At 36.6% G+C, this 14,448-nt stretch overlaps 1 protein-coding gene across 2 annotated transcripts in view; it reads left to right on the forward strand.

Moving 5' to 3' along the window:
• LOC117287720 (C3 and PZP-like alpha-2-macroglobulin domain-containing protein 8) overlaps positions 1-14,448 on the forward strand; it is a 60,155-nt gene that overhangs the window by 37,253 nt on the left and 8,454 nt on the right. Inside the window, exons 18-33 of one of the 2 annotated variants that reach the window (XM_033768219.1) lie at positions 1,080-1,215; positions 1,566-1,800; positions 2,170-2,320; positions 3,635-3,735; positions 4,232-4,283; positions 5,508-5,711; positions 5,819-5,910; positions 6,447-6,582; positions 6,722-6,811; positions 7,659-7,835; positions 8,698-8,936; positions 10,134-10,380; positions 11,121-11,341; positions 12,220-12,381; positions 13,073-13,135; positions 13,606-13,787. In XM_033768219.1, coding sequence (XP_033624110.1) covers positions 1,080-1,215; positions 1,566-1,800; positions 2,170-2,320; positions 3,635-3,735; positions 4,232-4,283; positions 5,508-5,711; positions 5,819-5,910; positions 6,447-6,582; positions 6,722-6,811; positions 7,659-7,835; positions 8,698-8,936; positions 10,134-10,380; positions 11,121-11,341; positions 12,220-12,381; positions 13,073-13,135; positions 13,606-13,787 — 2,488 coding nt within the window. The remainder of the gene's footprint in view (positions 1-1,079; positions 1,216-1,565; positions 1,801-2,169; positions 2,321-3,634; positions 3,736-4,231; positions 4,284-5,507; positions 5,712-5,818; positions 5,911-6,446; positions 6,583-6,721; positions 6,812-7,658; positions 7,836-8,697; positions 8,937-10,133; positions 10,381-11,120; positions 11,342-12,219; positions 12,382-13,072; positions 13,136-13,605; positions 13,788-14,448) is intronic. The other variant, XM_033768220.1, reaches the window with a different exon arrangement.

Genomic DNA, 14,448 nt, shown 5'->3' on the forward strand with positions numbered 1-14,448 from the left:
AACAAACATGTGAAAATTTGAGCTCAATTGGTCGTCGAAGTTGCGAGATAATAATGAAAGAAAAAACACCCTGGTCACACAAAGTTGTGTGCATGCTTTCAGATGCTTGATTTTGAGACCTCAAAATCTAATTCTGAGGTCTGGAAATCAAATTCATGGAAAATTTACTTCTTTCTTGAAAACTACGTTACTTCAGAGGGCGCCGTTTCTCACAATGTTTTATAATATCAATCTCTCCCCATTAGGACTCGTTACCAAGTAAGGTTTTATACTAATAATTATTTTGAGTAATTACCAATAGTGTCCACTGCCTTAAAGTGGCCTATAAGGTCACCCGTAAACAGCAACTATTGAAGGACAGTTTTCTCTAAGCTGAAAATGAAAACAAATTGGCACAGAATTATCATATCAGCACAGTTTTCATGAAGGCAATGCACTTTTTTGGAAAAACACATATTTTTGGCAAATCAGTGTTTTTGCGCTATTTGAATGTTGTTCGTGAAAACAACATTTTCCCAATTTTCCCAGGTGCTAAATCGTTGTATTTTTTCTAGTTCCACTAGTAAGTAAAAGCACCATTTAATCAAACTCCAACTTTTGCGTTTTCACGAACAGACATTTTTTATGAATAGATGGCAAACAATGTCCGAAACAATGATTTCAAAAAAAGCTTTTAACTTCAAATGCAGTTTTTTTCTGAACATGAAAAATTTGCTGCAGGGGCAAAATTGCCTATGTGAAAACATTGACGATACCTTGTATGTGTCCAAAAGCCATACTTGAATGTATTATGTTTACAAAAAAATATCTATGACCCTATTTCAAATTGAATTTTATAAAATTTCATGAATAAAAAACACACGTTTTGACAGCTCCTGTCCAAGAATAGCTGTCAATCAAGGATTATTATTATTATTATTATTAATTTTTTTTTTCAACCACAGAACAATACAAAATACAATCTAAAAAAAACACGGTGCTAACGATCTAGAAAAACATCTACACTAAAAGCATTTCTAAAAACCTTCATTGAGGCAAAGGTATTAACCGGTTTCTTGTTGTTACTCTTTGTTATGCAGATGATCATGACTCTTGGGTTGAACTGAGTGCAAAGAGGGCCAGCTTACTGGATCAAGATTCCAGCCATGATCGCAACGCTAAGCGTAAACGAGCATTCTTCCCCGAAACCTGGATGTGGCAATGCTTCAATCTCAGGTAAAAAGAAAACAAACATTTAGGCCAAGTAAAACAAAACATGTTTAGTGTCTGCCTTAAGGAGGAAGGCTTTTTTATTTATCTATTTATTTACTTTTTTAAATGGCTGCCCACACATTTTTAAAGACAACCAGTTTTTCTATAGTTGGTAAGACATTGCTTTAGATTTGCAAAGGTTGTGGGTTCGAATCCACCCGAGTAATATGACTGATTTTTTGACAGAACTCGGGGAAAGTACTGAGTATACAACTAACACACATCAATGTAAAAATTAATATTCTTTCCTACCCTGGTGCAAATTTAACATCTATTAAATTCTTAACTTGTGTTCATTTCAAAATTTGTCCCAGCAGTTCGTCAAGATCAGAAGAGCAGATTAATATGAGAGTTCCAGACACCATCACAACATGGATGACCGATGTGATTGCCATGTCCTCCACTCACGGTCTGGGAGTGGCCAAGACGGTCCCTCTGACCACCTTCAAGAACTTCTTTGTTGAGTTCACGCTGCCGTACTCCGTCATCAGAGGAGAGCAACTTAGGATTCCGGTGACTGTCTACAACTACCTTGACAACTGTGTGCAGGTTTGTAGATGGAAAAAAACACTGTTTTAACTCTTTTGAACAAGATTTTTGAGGTTTTTTAAAGTTCTGGAAAAAAGGTCTTTCTCACCAAACAAATTGTATCATGCTGATTAATTGTGTTGCTTTCTACTGTGTTCAGGTTTGTTGATGGAAATAAAATGTATATGTATATTTTAAAATCTTTTTTGAATCAGCTATTTGGGGTTTTCCGAAATTCTGTAAAAAAAAATTCTTTCTTGACAAAGAAAATGTATTTTGCTGATTTGCGTGGCATTCTGCTGTGTTCAGATTTGTTAATGGAAATTTTATTTTCAATTTTCAAACGTTCAATTAATTTATTGTTTTTTTGTCCTTATCTGTCCATTTCAGGTGGATCTGAATGTCCATCTTCAGGAAGATGTCCGCTTTCTGATGCACACCGAACGCCACCAATCCTTCAAACTCTGTCTGCAGGCGCAGGATACACAAACAGTCTACCTCACTCTTGTGTTCAACGAGCTCGGCAGAAAGAAAATCCATGGTAACTTTATACTTGATTTAGGTATCAGTGCTTAGAGCCATTATACACTTTCGGTGCAGAAAAGAAAGAAACAATTCACAGATTTACAAATAACTTACAGGGTTTACAGAAGGTAATGGTGAAAGACTTCTCTTGAAATATTATTCCATGAAATGCTTTACTTTTTGAGAAAAAGTTAAAACAATATCAATTCTCGATAGCGAGAATTCTGGATTTATTTTAAACACATGTCATGACACGGCAAAACGTGCAGAAACAATGAGTGGTTTTTCCCGTTATTTTCTCCAGACTCCGATGACCGATTGAGCCTAAATGTTCACAGGTTTGTTGTTTTATATATAAGTTGTGATACACGAAGTGTGGGACTTGGACAATACTGTTTACCGAAAGTGTATAATGGCTTTAAAGAGAGTTTGGGAAATGGTTAAACACTCGACCACAACTCGTTTTTTGTGACTAGCAAGCCAGTTAGCTTGTCATTTCAGTAGGCCACAAGCTTTTTCAGTAGTTCATTTTATAAAATGCTTCTCTGCACCAAACTGTAACAGTCAAAACACTGGGTGAGAGTTTTGACTGATTCTGAGGTGTTGTAAACCAGGTTTTGGCCAACAGTTTACTGTTTTTATCTAGGGAGAATGGTGTTGTGAACTTTTTAAAGAAAGGTAGTAGGCCTATGCATCGAACAAAATTTGACATGGAATTAGATATTGAAGATATGGGAGAGGGGTTGTATAGTTAAAACAATTGTTTGCTAAGTATGGAAACCACCCCAATTCATTAGAGATAGTCATTACATGGAGGTACCGCAAACCTTTGTATATCAGATTGGTATATATACAAGTGCTATATAAGACTAATTATTATAAATATTTGGGGTAATATCATGTAATGGTAAAGTCTAATTGAGTTGGGGGGTTCTGAAAAGAACCGTTGGTTTTTTAAAGGCAGTGGACACTATTGGTAATTACTCAAAATAATTATTAGCTTAAAAACTTACAGCAAGTGAGATACAGCAAGTGAGAAGACTGGTCTTTGACAATTACCAATAGTGTCCAGGGGTTGATTTCACAAAGAGTTAGGACTCGTCTTATTTTAGGATTAATCTTAAGGTCTGCATGCTACAGTGCAGTGTTGCGACTCGTCCTAAGTCATAAGATTAGTCTTAAGTCAGGAAGAGTTTTGTGAAATCGACGGCAGTGTCTTTAACTCTTAGAGATAATCATTAAAGGGTGTTTCTGCAAGCCTTACTATACTGTATTTCATCCATACAAAGTTAACACTGTTTATTATCCACTCTTTTTCTTGCCCATGAAGCTAGTGCAGAGGCCATGATTTCTCCAGACTGTTGTGTTGGACCAGTGGCTAACGATGGCGTAGTTGGAACAGATAAAATCACCAAAATCATACTTGTTGAGGTGAGGAAATAAATCTGAAATAATGAATTGGACAGTCATAAAAAGATATCTGTCAAATGACACCAGCTTAGCTCTTCGCTAATTAGATTTGGCAATTCTCAACCAAATTTTCTCTTTCGAGTAGAAAAACAAAACAAACTTTATTTAAACTCCATTTTGCTCAAACATAATCTTTTCTTGAAAAGAAAAACAGAAAAGAAAAACAAAAAAACTTAATTCAAACTCTATTTGGCTCTATGGTTACAGATTCTCTCATTATATCCTTACATATTGTCAAATACATATAGTTATTTGTTAACCCACTTGCCAGTGGAAATCGAATTTCCTCATTTAAAAAAATATGGACAATAGGCCCTAAAAAATGCTATCTTATCTATTTTAATCAAATCTAATCTTTAAAAAATAAAACACAAAAAGCACTTTGAATGATTTAGTCAAGCGATCACTCAATTAACAAATATTTCCCCTTTGTAAATGTTATAATGTTGTTTTGCAGCCTGAAGGTATACCCAGGGGATACGCCTACAGTGTCTTCTTCTGTCCAAATGGTAAGACAGTCTGCTTTGTCCCTTTTCAACTAAACAACTGTGGATTGTGTTAAAGGAACATAACAGAATTGGTTTTTGCTAACAAAACAGTTGCTGGCAGTGTAAACACTTTATGTAATTCACCATATACAAAGACTGACAAACCTGTAGAAGTTTGAGATCGATCGGCCATCTGGGTCTTGAGAGAAGAGTCTAAAACCGGTTACAAGTTATGCATTGCATTGATTCCAAAATAAAAATGAACAAAACGCTCCACGAGGGATAAACTCAAAACGCGAAGTTTTATACAGCTTTAATTATTTATTTCTCATCAAATATAACATTTCAGACAGAAATATTTAAAGGGATGTTTTCAACTATCTTCATCGTTAGACTGTGTAAGTTTTATGTAAATCTGTAATCGTCACGATTTTTGTTTCTTACCAATTCTGTAACCTACCTTTAAAGCCATTATACACTTTCGGTACAGAAAAAAATAAAAAAATTCACAGATTTACAAATAATTTACAGGGTTTACAGAAGGTAATGGTGAAAGACTTCTCTTGAAATATTGTTCCATGAAATGCTTTACTTTTCGAGAAAACATCAATTCTCGATAGCGAGAATTACGGATTTATTGAAAACACATGTCATGACCCGGCAAAACGTGGGGAAACAAGAGTGGGTTTTCCCGTTATTTTCTCCCAACTCCGATGACCGATGTAGCCTAAATTTTCACAGGTTTGTTATTTTATATATAAGTTGTGATACACAAAGTGTGGGACTTGGACAACACTGTTTACCAAAAGTGTATAATGGCTTTAACTTGTGGAAAAAATTAAACATCTTACAGATAAATTACTTGAGTGAATCGTGTTAAAGGCAGGAGTAATTTGGAGAATCTTTGTGCTGTAGTTTTTTTTTGGTAAATATGTTTTTAGGATGCTTAACTTATTTGGGCTGTTGACCCAAATCAACTTTAACCAGGGGCAAATTGCCACCAACTCCTGGGGCTGAACAGGGTTAGACCCTTTACATCTGTGACGATGTAAGCATGCTGATAAATGCAGAGTTCACTGCTTTACCCACTTTTCACAAAGCAATTATGGTTAAGTGCCTTGCCCAAGGGCACAAGTTTTATGAAGAGGTATTGAACAAAAATTCTGCTGCTGACAACACCAGAGTTTGCTCAGTAAACTAGTTCTGTAAACCACTGAAACAAACACATTCACATTTCATCCACAGAGCGAACTCACATCTCCACACCCAACCGTTACAGCTATCAGTTTGTGGAGCGGGAGGAGGGCATGGAGTTCTTCACCTTCATGTGCAAGGCAAAGAACGACGCCCACATTGCCTTGGCCGCGACTCAAGACTCTCACCAGCTTTATGAGATCGTCCTTGGGGGTTGGGATAACACAAGGTCGTGGATCGCTCGCACCAAGATGGGTCAGTGAGATATTGAATTTTTGTAGTTGCTTGATATGCCCCACAAAAAACTTGTAGTATCAACTGAGCCTTCAAGTTGACTAAGACATTTAAATTCATTTTTTTAGGTGACGCATTAGTGACTGACTTAACTACTGGTATTGTCAGCTGGGATGAGTTTAGAGCTTTCTGGATAAGTTGGACAGGAGGCAATATACAGGTATGGTATTTTTGCATCATTTCTTATTTTTTTAATTTTTTTATTGACACATATTTCACTCATTTTTACAAAGTGGCGCAACCAGAAACAATCTTTGGTGGGGGCTGGGAAATGGATGCTTCCTTTAAGGGATGGGGAATGGGGGAGGGAGGGGTTTAACTTTGGCATGATTGGGGTGGGAGGCTCATATTCAAAATAAACTAAAACAGTACTACATCAGCAGATTCTTAAGTTTTGTCATCCCTCTTCCCCTTTTGATGCTCAGAAATGCTAGTTAGTAACAATATCCCTTCCCTTTTGTTAAATATTGTCCCCCATGAAAATTAAAAATTATTGTTTTTAAATCGGCAGATCGTTTGATTCCACACGCCTCATTTTGGTTTCCCTGGTTATTTCACTGAAGTGTTGTTTCCCACACTGTTGTTCAAATTTCAATACAAACATTGTTTGAAAGTTTCCAGTAAACACACTTGACCTTTCAATCGTACATTGGTTCACAACATTTCATTTTAACAAATCTTTCTTCCTAATGTTAGGTTGGTCACGGTGAGGTACCGAGCAACGAGTCAGTCATCATGAGTTGGCATGACGCCAACCCGATGCCTATCCAATATATCGGCTTCACCACGGGGCTAGGATCACTCGGAGAGTTTAGAATCTGGAAGAAGAAAGGTAGGTCTTGAGGCTTTTGACCTCTAGCTGAGGGTGCCCTACTTAAATGACATCATGTGCCGATAAGATCCATTCCTTAAAATACCTTTGTTTCAATGGTATAATTTGTTGTTTGTTTTTGTTGATGATATTGTAATAGGTAGCAATGAGATGTACATCGAAGCATTCAGACTGACACTGCCACTTAATCACGTACCAGGATCAGAAAGAGCAAATGCTGTTGTAATTGGTGAGAAAATTTGATTCAGGCTGTTTTGCCACTTCACCTACAGTGACATGATTATCTCTGTTGTTACATTTGTGATGGGATAAAGCTAAATGAGTCGTTTGTTGGGAAAAGTCACTGAAAAGGTGAAATTTTTATAATTTTTTTTTTTTTGGGGTCAATTTAAATGCCACAACTTCCTTCCCGATAACATCAAAAAGGGGTTAAAATAGCATTGTAAGAAAATATGCCTATGGATGTTCAAAAAACAACTTGACTTTTAGCCCCTTTTTCTCAGGTTTATTCTCTTGGTGTTTCTACTTTCACAACTTTTTCACCAAAGGTATTAACACAGGTTTTAACAGCATTAAAGCATAGATTTAATTATGCTCTTTTCAAATGTATTAAAAAATTACCTCAGTAGACAATTGACTCATTTTGCTTGATCGCATTACATTTTTGCCGTGTCAGTTGAGAAATGTTGATCTCATAATATCGCCACTGCTTCTTCAAGACTTGTTTGATCCATTTCAAAAGGTGGTCGCATTTTTTTGATTTGCCGAAAATCGAGAGTGAAAATGCCACACAGAAAGTATAATCCCTAATATAATACGAATATCCCACCTTAGAAGCGTAACAACAAATTTTATGGCATAAACATTGATATACTTTTACCTCGCCACATTTCTTCTAAGTGAAATGTTTTTCAAAATGCTTAACATAAAATAAGATATATTTTGGCATTCCAATTTACCAAAGAAATATATCTGTGAAAATTTCACCCCTGTTGTCCCGTTTTTACTCAATCCGCCACATTTTTCGACAAACGACTCATTAACCTTTATCGTATTATAATTATTTTCCCTTTCAGGCGATGTGATGGGACCAACCTTAAACAACCTTCACAATCTGATTCGACTGCCGTTTGGCTGCGGAGAGCAGAACATGATTCACTTTGCTCCCATCGTGTACGTGATGCACTACCTTCAGCACACCAACCAGTTGGATAAAGAGACTGAGATCGAAGCCAATACATTCCTTGTACAAGGTATGCTTATTCATTTTGTAACCCTGTAGGACCTGCAGCCGATTTCACGAAATGCTAGGATTAATCCTATCTCGAGTTAGGATGAGTAACTCGTCGTAACATAGGATGGGTTCGATGTGTCCTAACGTCAACGGATATGGAACTTAACCCGTCCTTAGTCCTAAGATCAATACTAAGTTAGGAAGAGTTTGGTGAAATTTATTCACAAAAACTTGCTAAGCAGAGAATAGCTTTTAGCAGAAACAGGTTACCTGCCAACATTCGACAATGTTTGCATTGATGCGACTGATGAGCATTGATGCGACTGTATTCTCTGCTGAACAGATTTATGAAATTCGGCACTGGGGCCAGTGCAGTTCAACAGGTGGTTTTGTGCTAACTGCTAACTGTGTGATTTCTATTTCAAGTGGCATGCTAACCTTCAAGCACTTACTGTAAGCAAACAATTGACAAAGGAAGATAATAGCAAGAAAAGTAGCGAGCCAGCTTGTATAAAAATGTTCTGCTAACCGTTAGGCAGTGCCATGAAATTTGTCCAAGTTGATAAGTCCGTACATTACACAGGCGCACAAATGCTGAATTCACAAAGTGTTTGCTACTTCAATAATAATAACTTTTTGTTTATTGATGGTATTTATATTAACGAAAAATCACTCACTTTGTCGCTCAAAGGCATTTTTTTTTATGACAGAAAACAAAATCATGAACGGCAAATCCCAAACCATTTTGTTTATACATACATCCTTAAAACCTAAATCGTAAACCTAAAATTTTCCCTCTTTGTGAAAGGATGCTGCTTTCAAATTTAAGAGCACCTAGAATGAAATGTTCACAATGTTTGTATCTTTTTCTTATTTCTCAGGATATCAGCGTCAGTTGACCTACAGACGGCACTCTGGCTCTTACAGCGCCTTCGGTGAGAGCGACACCTCAGGCAGCATGTGGTTGACTGCCTTCGTCTTAAAATCCTTCGCCCAGTCGCACCGCTTCATCTACATCGATCCTAAGGAGCTTCAGATGAGCAAGCAATGGATCATCTCCCACCAACAGGAAGACGGGTCGTTCCCTCCGGTGGGACGAGTGCTCAACAAAGATATCCAGGTAGAGGATTAGGGATTAGTTTAAAGGTAGTAAACACTATTGGTAAATACTCAAAATAATTATTAGCACAAAACCTTACTTTGTAATGAGTAATTGGTAGAGGCTGATAGTATAAACCATTGTGAGAAACGGCTCTCTCTGAAGTAACGTAGTTTTTTAGAAAGAAGTTATTTTCCACGAATTTGATTTGGAGACCTCAGAATTAGAATTTAAAGCCAGTGGACACTATTGGTAATTGTCAAAGACCAGTCTTCTTACTTGCTGTATCTCAACATATGCATAAAATAACAAACCTGTAAAAATTTGATCTCGATTGGTCAGCGGAGTTGCGAGATAACTATGAAAGAAAAAATCACCCTCGTCACACGAAGTTGTGTGCTTTCAGATGCTTGATTTCGAGACCTCAAATTCTAAACTTGAGGTCTCGAAATCAATTTTGTGGAAAATTACTTCTTTCTCGAAAACTACTCCAAAACACAGGGAGCTGTTTCTCACAATGTTTTATACCATCAACCTCTCCCCATTACTCGTTACAAAGTAAGGTTTTCTGCTAATAATTATTTTGAGTAATTACCAATAGTGTCCACTGCCTTTAAGGTCTCGAAAGCATCTGAAAGCACACAACTTCATGTGACAAGGGTGTTTTTTCTTTCATTATTATCTCGCAACCTCGAGGACCAATTGAGCTCAAATTTTAACATGTTTGTTATTTTATGCATATTTTGAGATACACCAAGTGAGAAGACTGGTCTTTGATAATTATTAATAGTGTCCAGTGTCTTTAACAGGATGAGAAATTTCAGACTTTTATCTGAATTCAGACATTTTATCTCTTTCATATCTATAATAAACCTTGAAATGTACTTTCTTTTCTGTTGACTTTGAGCTGCTGACTGTGGCATGCTGGAGGCCTGGTATAATCTACCAAATCGCTGGTGGCAGTGACGTAGTGAAAGAGTTAAGGAATTCCCTTAGTTATGTTTATTTTCTGATGGTTGTAAGAGTACCCAGCAAAGATGGCCCAGTCACAAGCTAGATGATGTGTGTCTTCAATCGTCTTCAATTGCCATAAAAGTAATTATCACAGATATTCAGTTAAACACTAAATATCTATTTCATGTTTTAGTTAGCAGAATGGTAATTGCTTAAAAAAATAAATAATAATATCTAAACACAACATCATTTGTTTTCTTATAGGGAGGTATCCAGGGCAATTCCCGCATTCCCCTTACAGCCTACGTCCTAGTAGCTCTCAGGGAGGCAGGTGTCGAGACAGATGAAGAGAAGAAGGCAGTCAGCACGGCTCAGAAGTTCCTTGAAGACAACGTCGGCGCTATCGTAGATCCCTACACAGCGGCGCTGACGGCGTATGCCTTGACTCTGCAGAACAGTCAGTATGCCTCTATTGCCGTCAAGGTGCTGTCGTCCAAAGCTATCAGAAGAGGTGAGACTATTGCTGATGCATTCAGGACTGGTTGATTAAGGGTCAACAAGTTTAATAGTGGAAAGTATTGAAAGAAAACTGTGTTACAAGTTTCTGACACAATGTTTAGAAAAATGAAGTTTTTCCATTCTTTCCCCCCCCCCCCCCCCGCCTCCCTCTCCAACAAACAAAACACGCAAAAATTAATGTCCTTTGTCTGTGCCAACACAAAAATACTCTTCCCTTTTCATGTGTTCCCTCTTCAAAGCTCGTTCCTCATGTGTTTATACCACCTTCATTTTAGTTTTATTAAAAAATTTTGTTTTTTGTTCAACATACCTGTTTTAGTTAATATGTTTGTTTGTTGTTTTGTTTTTGCTGTTATTTCTCTCATTTTGTATTTGTTGGCATTTCAAAACAAGCCATTCTGGCTTCTGTAAATGCCCCAATATTACATTGAATTATTTTAATTTTCACTGTTTTTCTTTACCAGTTCTTGACTGTCTTTGACTTGAACAATTCGACTTAATTTGTTTTTAATGCTCTGTTTTTCCCCAATATGGAAATAAGTGTTGATTGATTGAAGAAAAATATATCGTTAAAAGAAATAGTAAGGGCAAGGCTGCAATTTTTTAGGAAAAGACCACTTTGGATTTTAATCGAAGAACTTAATCATAAAATAATTTATGATCTATAAAGTCCTTCATGATAAGCCAAGAATATTTCAAACACAACACTCTCTTGGTTTCTGATGATTACAGACAGCCTGACCTACTGGCGGCTGAGCGGTGAAGCCCTGGAATCCCTGCCGTTCTTCTCTCACGTTGGAGACCTGGAGCAGACCGTCACATCGGCCGAGGTCGAGATGACCGCCTACGCTCTCTTGACTTATACTGCCCTTGGGGATATCGCTTACTCTCTGCCAATTGTTAAGTGGCTAACCCAACAGAGAAATGCACATGGTGGTTTCTCCTCAACACAGGTAAGTTTTAAAGGCACTGGACACTATTGGTAATTACTCAAATTAATTGTTACTAATACAGCATGCCAGGTTTTTAACATAAGTATACATATTATATACTTCTTTCTTTTTATACATATCTAGATATATTTTGTAAGTGATTCTAGAACTTCCCCCTCCCCCAGAATGGACTTATCCTAAGAGTGGGAAAAGCTATTTGAATATCTATTAAAGGTAGTTGACACTATTGGTAATTACTAAAAATTATTATGGCATTAAACCTTACTTGGTAACGAGTAATGGGAAGCTGTTGATTGTGAGAAACTGCTCCCTCTGAAGTGACGTAGTTTTCGAGTAAGAAGTAATTTTCCACGAATTTGATTTCGAGACCTCAGAGTTAAGACTTTGAGGTCTTGAAATCAAGCATCTGAAAGCACACAACTTCGTGTTACAAGGGTTGTTTTTTCTTTCATTATTATCCCGCAACTTCGATGACCAATTGAGCTCAAACTTTAACATGTTTGTTATTTTATGCATATATGTTGAGGTACATCAAGTGAGAAGACTGGTCTTTGACAATAATCAATAGTGTCCAGTGTCTTGAAAGGCACTGGGTAGACACACTTGGTAACTACTCAAAATAATTGTCAGCATAAAAACTTTTGGTAATTAACGAAGAGCTGTTGATAGTAGAAAACATTGTGAGAAATGGCTCCCTCAAAAGTAATGCAGTCTTTGAGGTGCTGTTACAAAATGGCTGTCTCCATAATTCGCCAATATCTTTGTTGCTGGTCAGTCAAAATTTGAAATTAAAGAAATGTAAAAACCAGGGTTTTTAATAACTAATAACAGTTACCGAGGTTTTCAACTGTTTTGTCGTTGTTTTTTCTCCCTCGTAGGATACGTGTGTTGCTCTTCAGGCCCTTGCAGAGTATGCAACTCTGGCCTACGTTGGACGGGTCAATCTCAATATCTCTCTTGGCTACACAGACTCTGGTCTACTGGTAGAGGACTACTACCGTCTGAATAATGATAACAGCAAGGTCTTACAAACAAACAAGGTAAGTCGATCATGGTTTAGAACCAGGAGAGTTTTTTCAATTTTGATGAAGGCAATCAAAGAGTTCTTGGCTAATTGAACAAAATAATCTGCAGCTTGCCACTTCAACAACTATAAACATTATTTGTGATATTTTCAAGTACGTTCTTCATCCAACAGAAAAATCATATGAGCTTGTTTTTTTAAAATAATATAACAACAATATATAGTCTTATATATCTCCCTGAACAGACACAAACATTTTAAGACAGGTTTTGGAAGTTTCTGAATTATGAGACCGATTTTTAGTTTGATCAACTGCCTTTTTTCATTGTGCGCAAGATAGTAATTTGTTTTAGAAAGCCATGATTGATTAATATGCTAAAGTGGTGTAAGTCGCACCACTTTATTTACAGCTTTTCCCAACAAAAGTAAGTGGGAGATACAGCGTTGTCTTTGCATTTTACAGGCCACAATAGGCCTACAGAGCGTATCCTTCCAAACCATTCAATGGCTGACGTTGAGATTTTCAGAATCGGAAAGAGCACCCTCATTTTACTTGGAAATTGCTTTAACTAAATAAAATACAAAAACACATTAATTTTATCGTTTTACCAAGAACTGGTTCACATTGTTATAGGCAAACAGAGTGAGCCAGAGAGTGGTCTTTAGTATGGCTTAAGTAATACCGTTTGTATTTATCTTGACTGTAGATTCCAGTATTGACAGAGAATTTGTTTCTTGGTGCATCAGGAGAAGGATGTGGTTTACTACAGGTAAGAGTGTTCAATAAAGATAATCTATAAATCAAATCATTGATTCTCTACCAGTACAAATGAGCATTTGTGAGGCTACTCTAAAAAAAAACTGCTCTTCTCTGTTTTAACAAAATGACAATCGATCTTTCAGTGCCCGCTTTTAATTTGCAGTTTTTGAGGGTTTTTAAAAATTCTGTATAAAAAGAGTAAATAAGTCTGTTGTTTTCTATATCAATGGCCAAACAGATAATAATAACAATAAAAACAAAGGATGAAAAACTATGTTTTACTTATAAATTTTTGCATCACGTACATGTAGGTTACAGTGCCTTACACACACTTATTAAAAATAACTTTACAATACAAATTTTTTCAATTGCATTTCTACAGAATAAAAAAAAGTTTGTTTGAAGTATCAGATTGTACAGTAAAACTAAGTGAAACTAACCCAATTCAAAACTGGAACACAACTTTTCTTGAATCAACAGATCAACATGGAATACAACATCCCAGATCCCACAGGGAAACCAGCTTTTAAACTCAACGTGAATATGATCGAGTCTGTGCCCAACCAGACACGCCGTCGCAAACGCTACGTCGACAGCACAACGACGGAGAACCTAGTGCCGTCTAGCGATGATTATATGGTCACTTTAGAGGTCTGTGCGAGGTGAGTGAGACATACAACTTGTTTTTTTTGAAAAGTCAAGTAAAATAAAATAAAATAAGAATGAGAAACTGCAATTAACGCTAACTGCAACTTATGCTGATTTGTTTTGAATAATAGTCATAATAATAAAAGTGACCAATTTCTTATGACCCATATATCTATTGAGAAATGCAGAAAAAATAACATCGTCTAAAATAGAGATAACTTGAAAAATACTATAGGTTTTCTCGGCCAATTTCGGAAAAAGAGCAGCCAATTTAACCATCAGCCTATTCTGTTTCGCACGAAATCGAATGCTACTGAAAAGGGTCATTCGATTTCGTTTTATGATTATTCAAATGTAATGTTGCGTCACTCGATTTAACAAACTAATCATTCAATTTAACAATTCATCAAAGCAGCATTCAAATTCGCAGACGCTTCTTGAGGCATGTGTGTCACGAAAAAGAATGACGACAAGCTAAATTGAACAGAGTGCTAAAGGAATTTGACTCGACTCAAAACGAAATTGAATGGCTGAATTCTGAATTTGAAACGCAGTAACAACCAGAGAGGCAAAACAGCTTTAATTTGAACGCATGAAAATGAAACTGACTGCTCATTTGCCGAATTCGACCAAGAAAACCTATAATAAGTTTCAACTGAGTTATGAAGCTGGTTT

Source organism: Asterias rubens, chromosome 3, assembly GCF_902459465.1.
Source record: "Asterias rubens chromosome 3, eAstRub1.3, whole genome shotgun sequence".
Lineage (NCBI taxonomy): Eukaryota > Metazoa > Echinodermata > Asteroidea > Forcipulatida > Asteriidae > Asterias > Asterias rubens.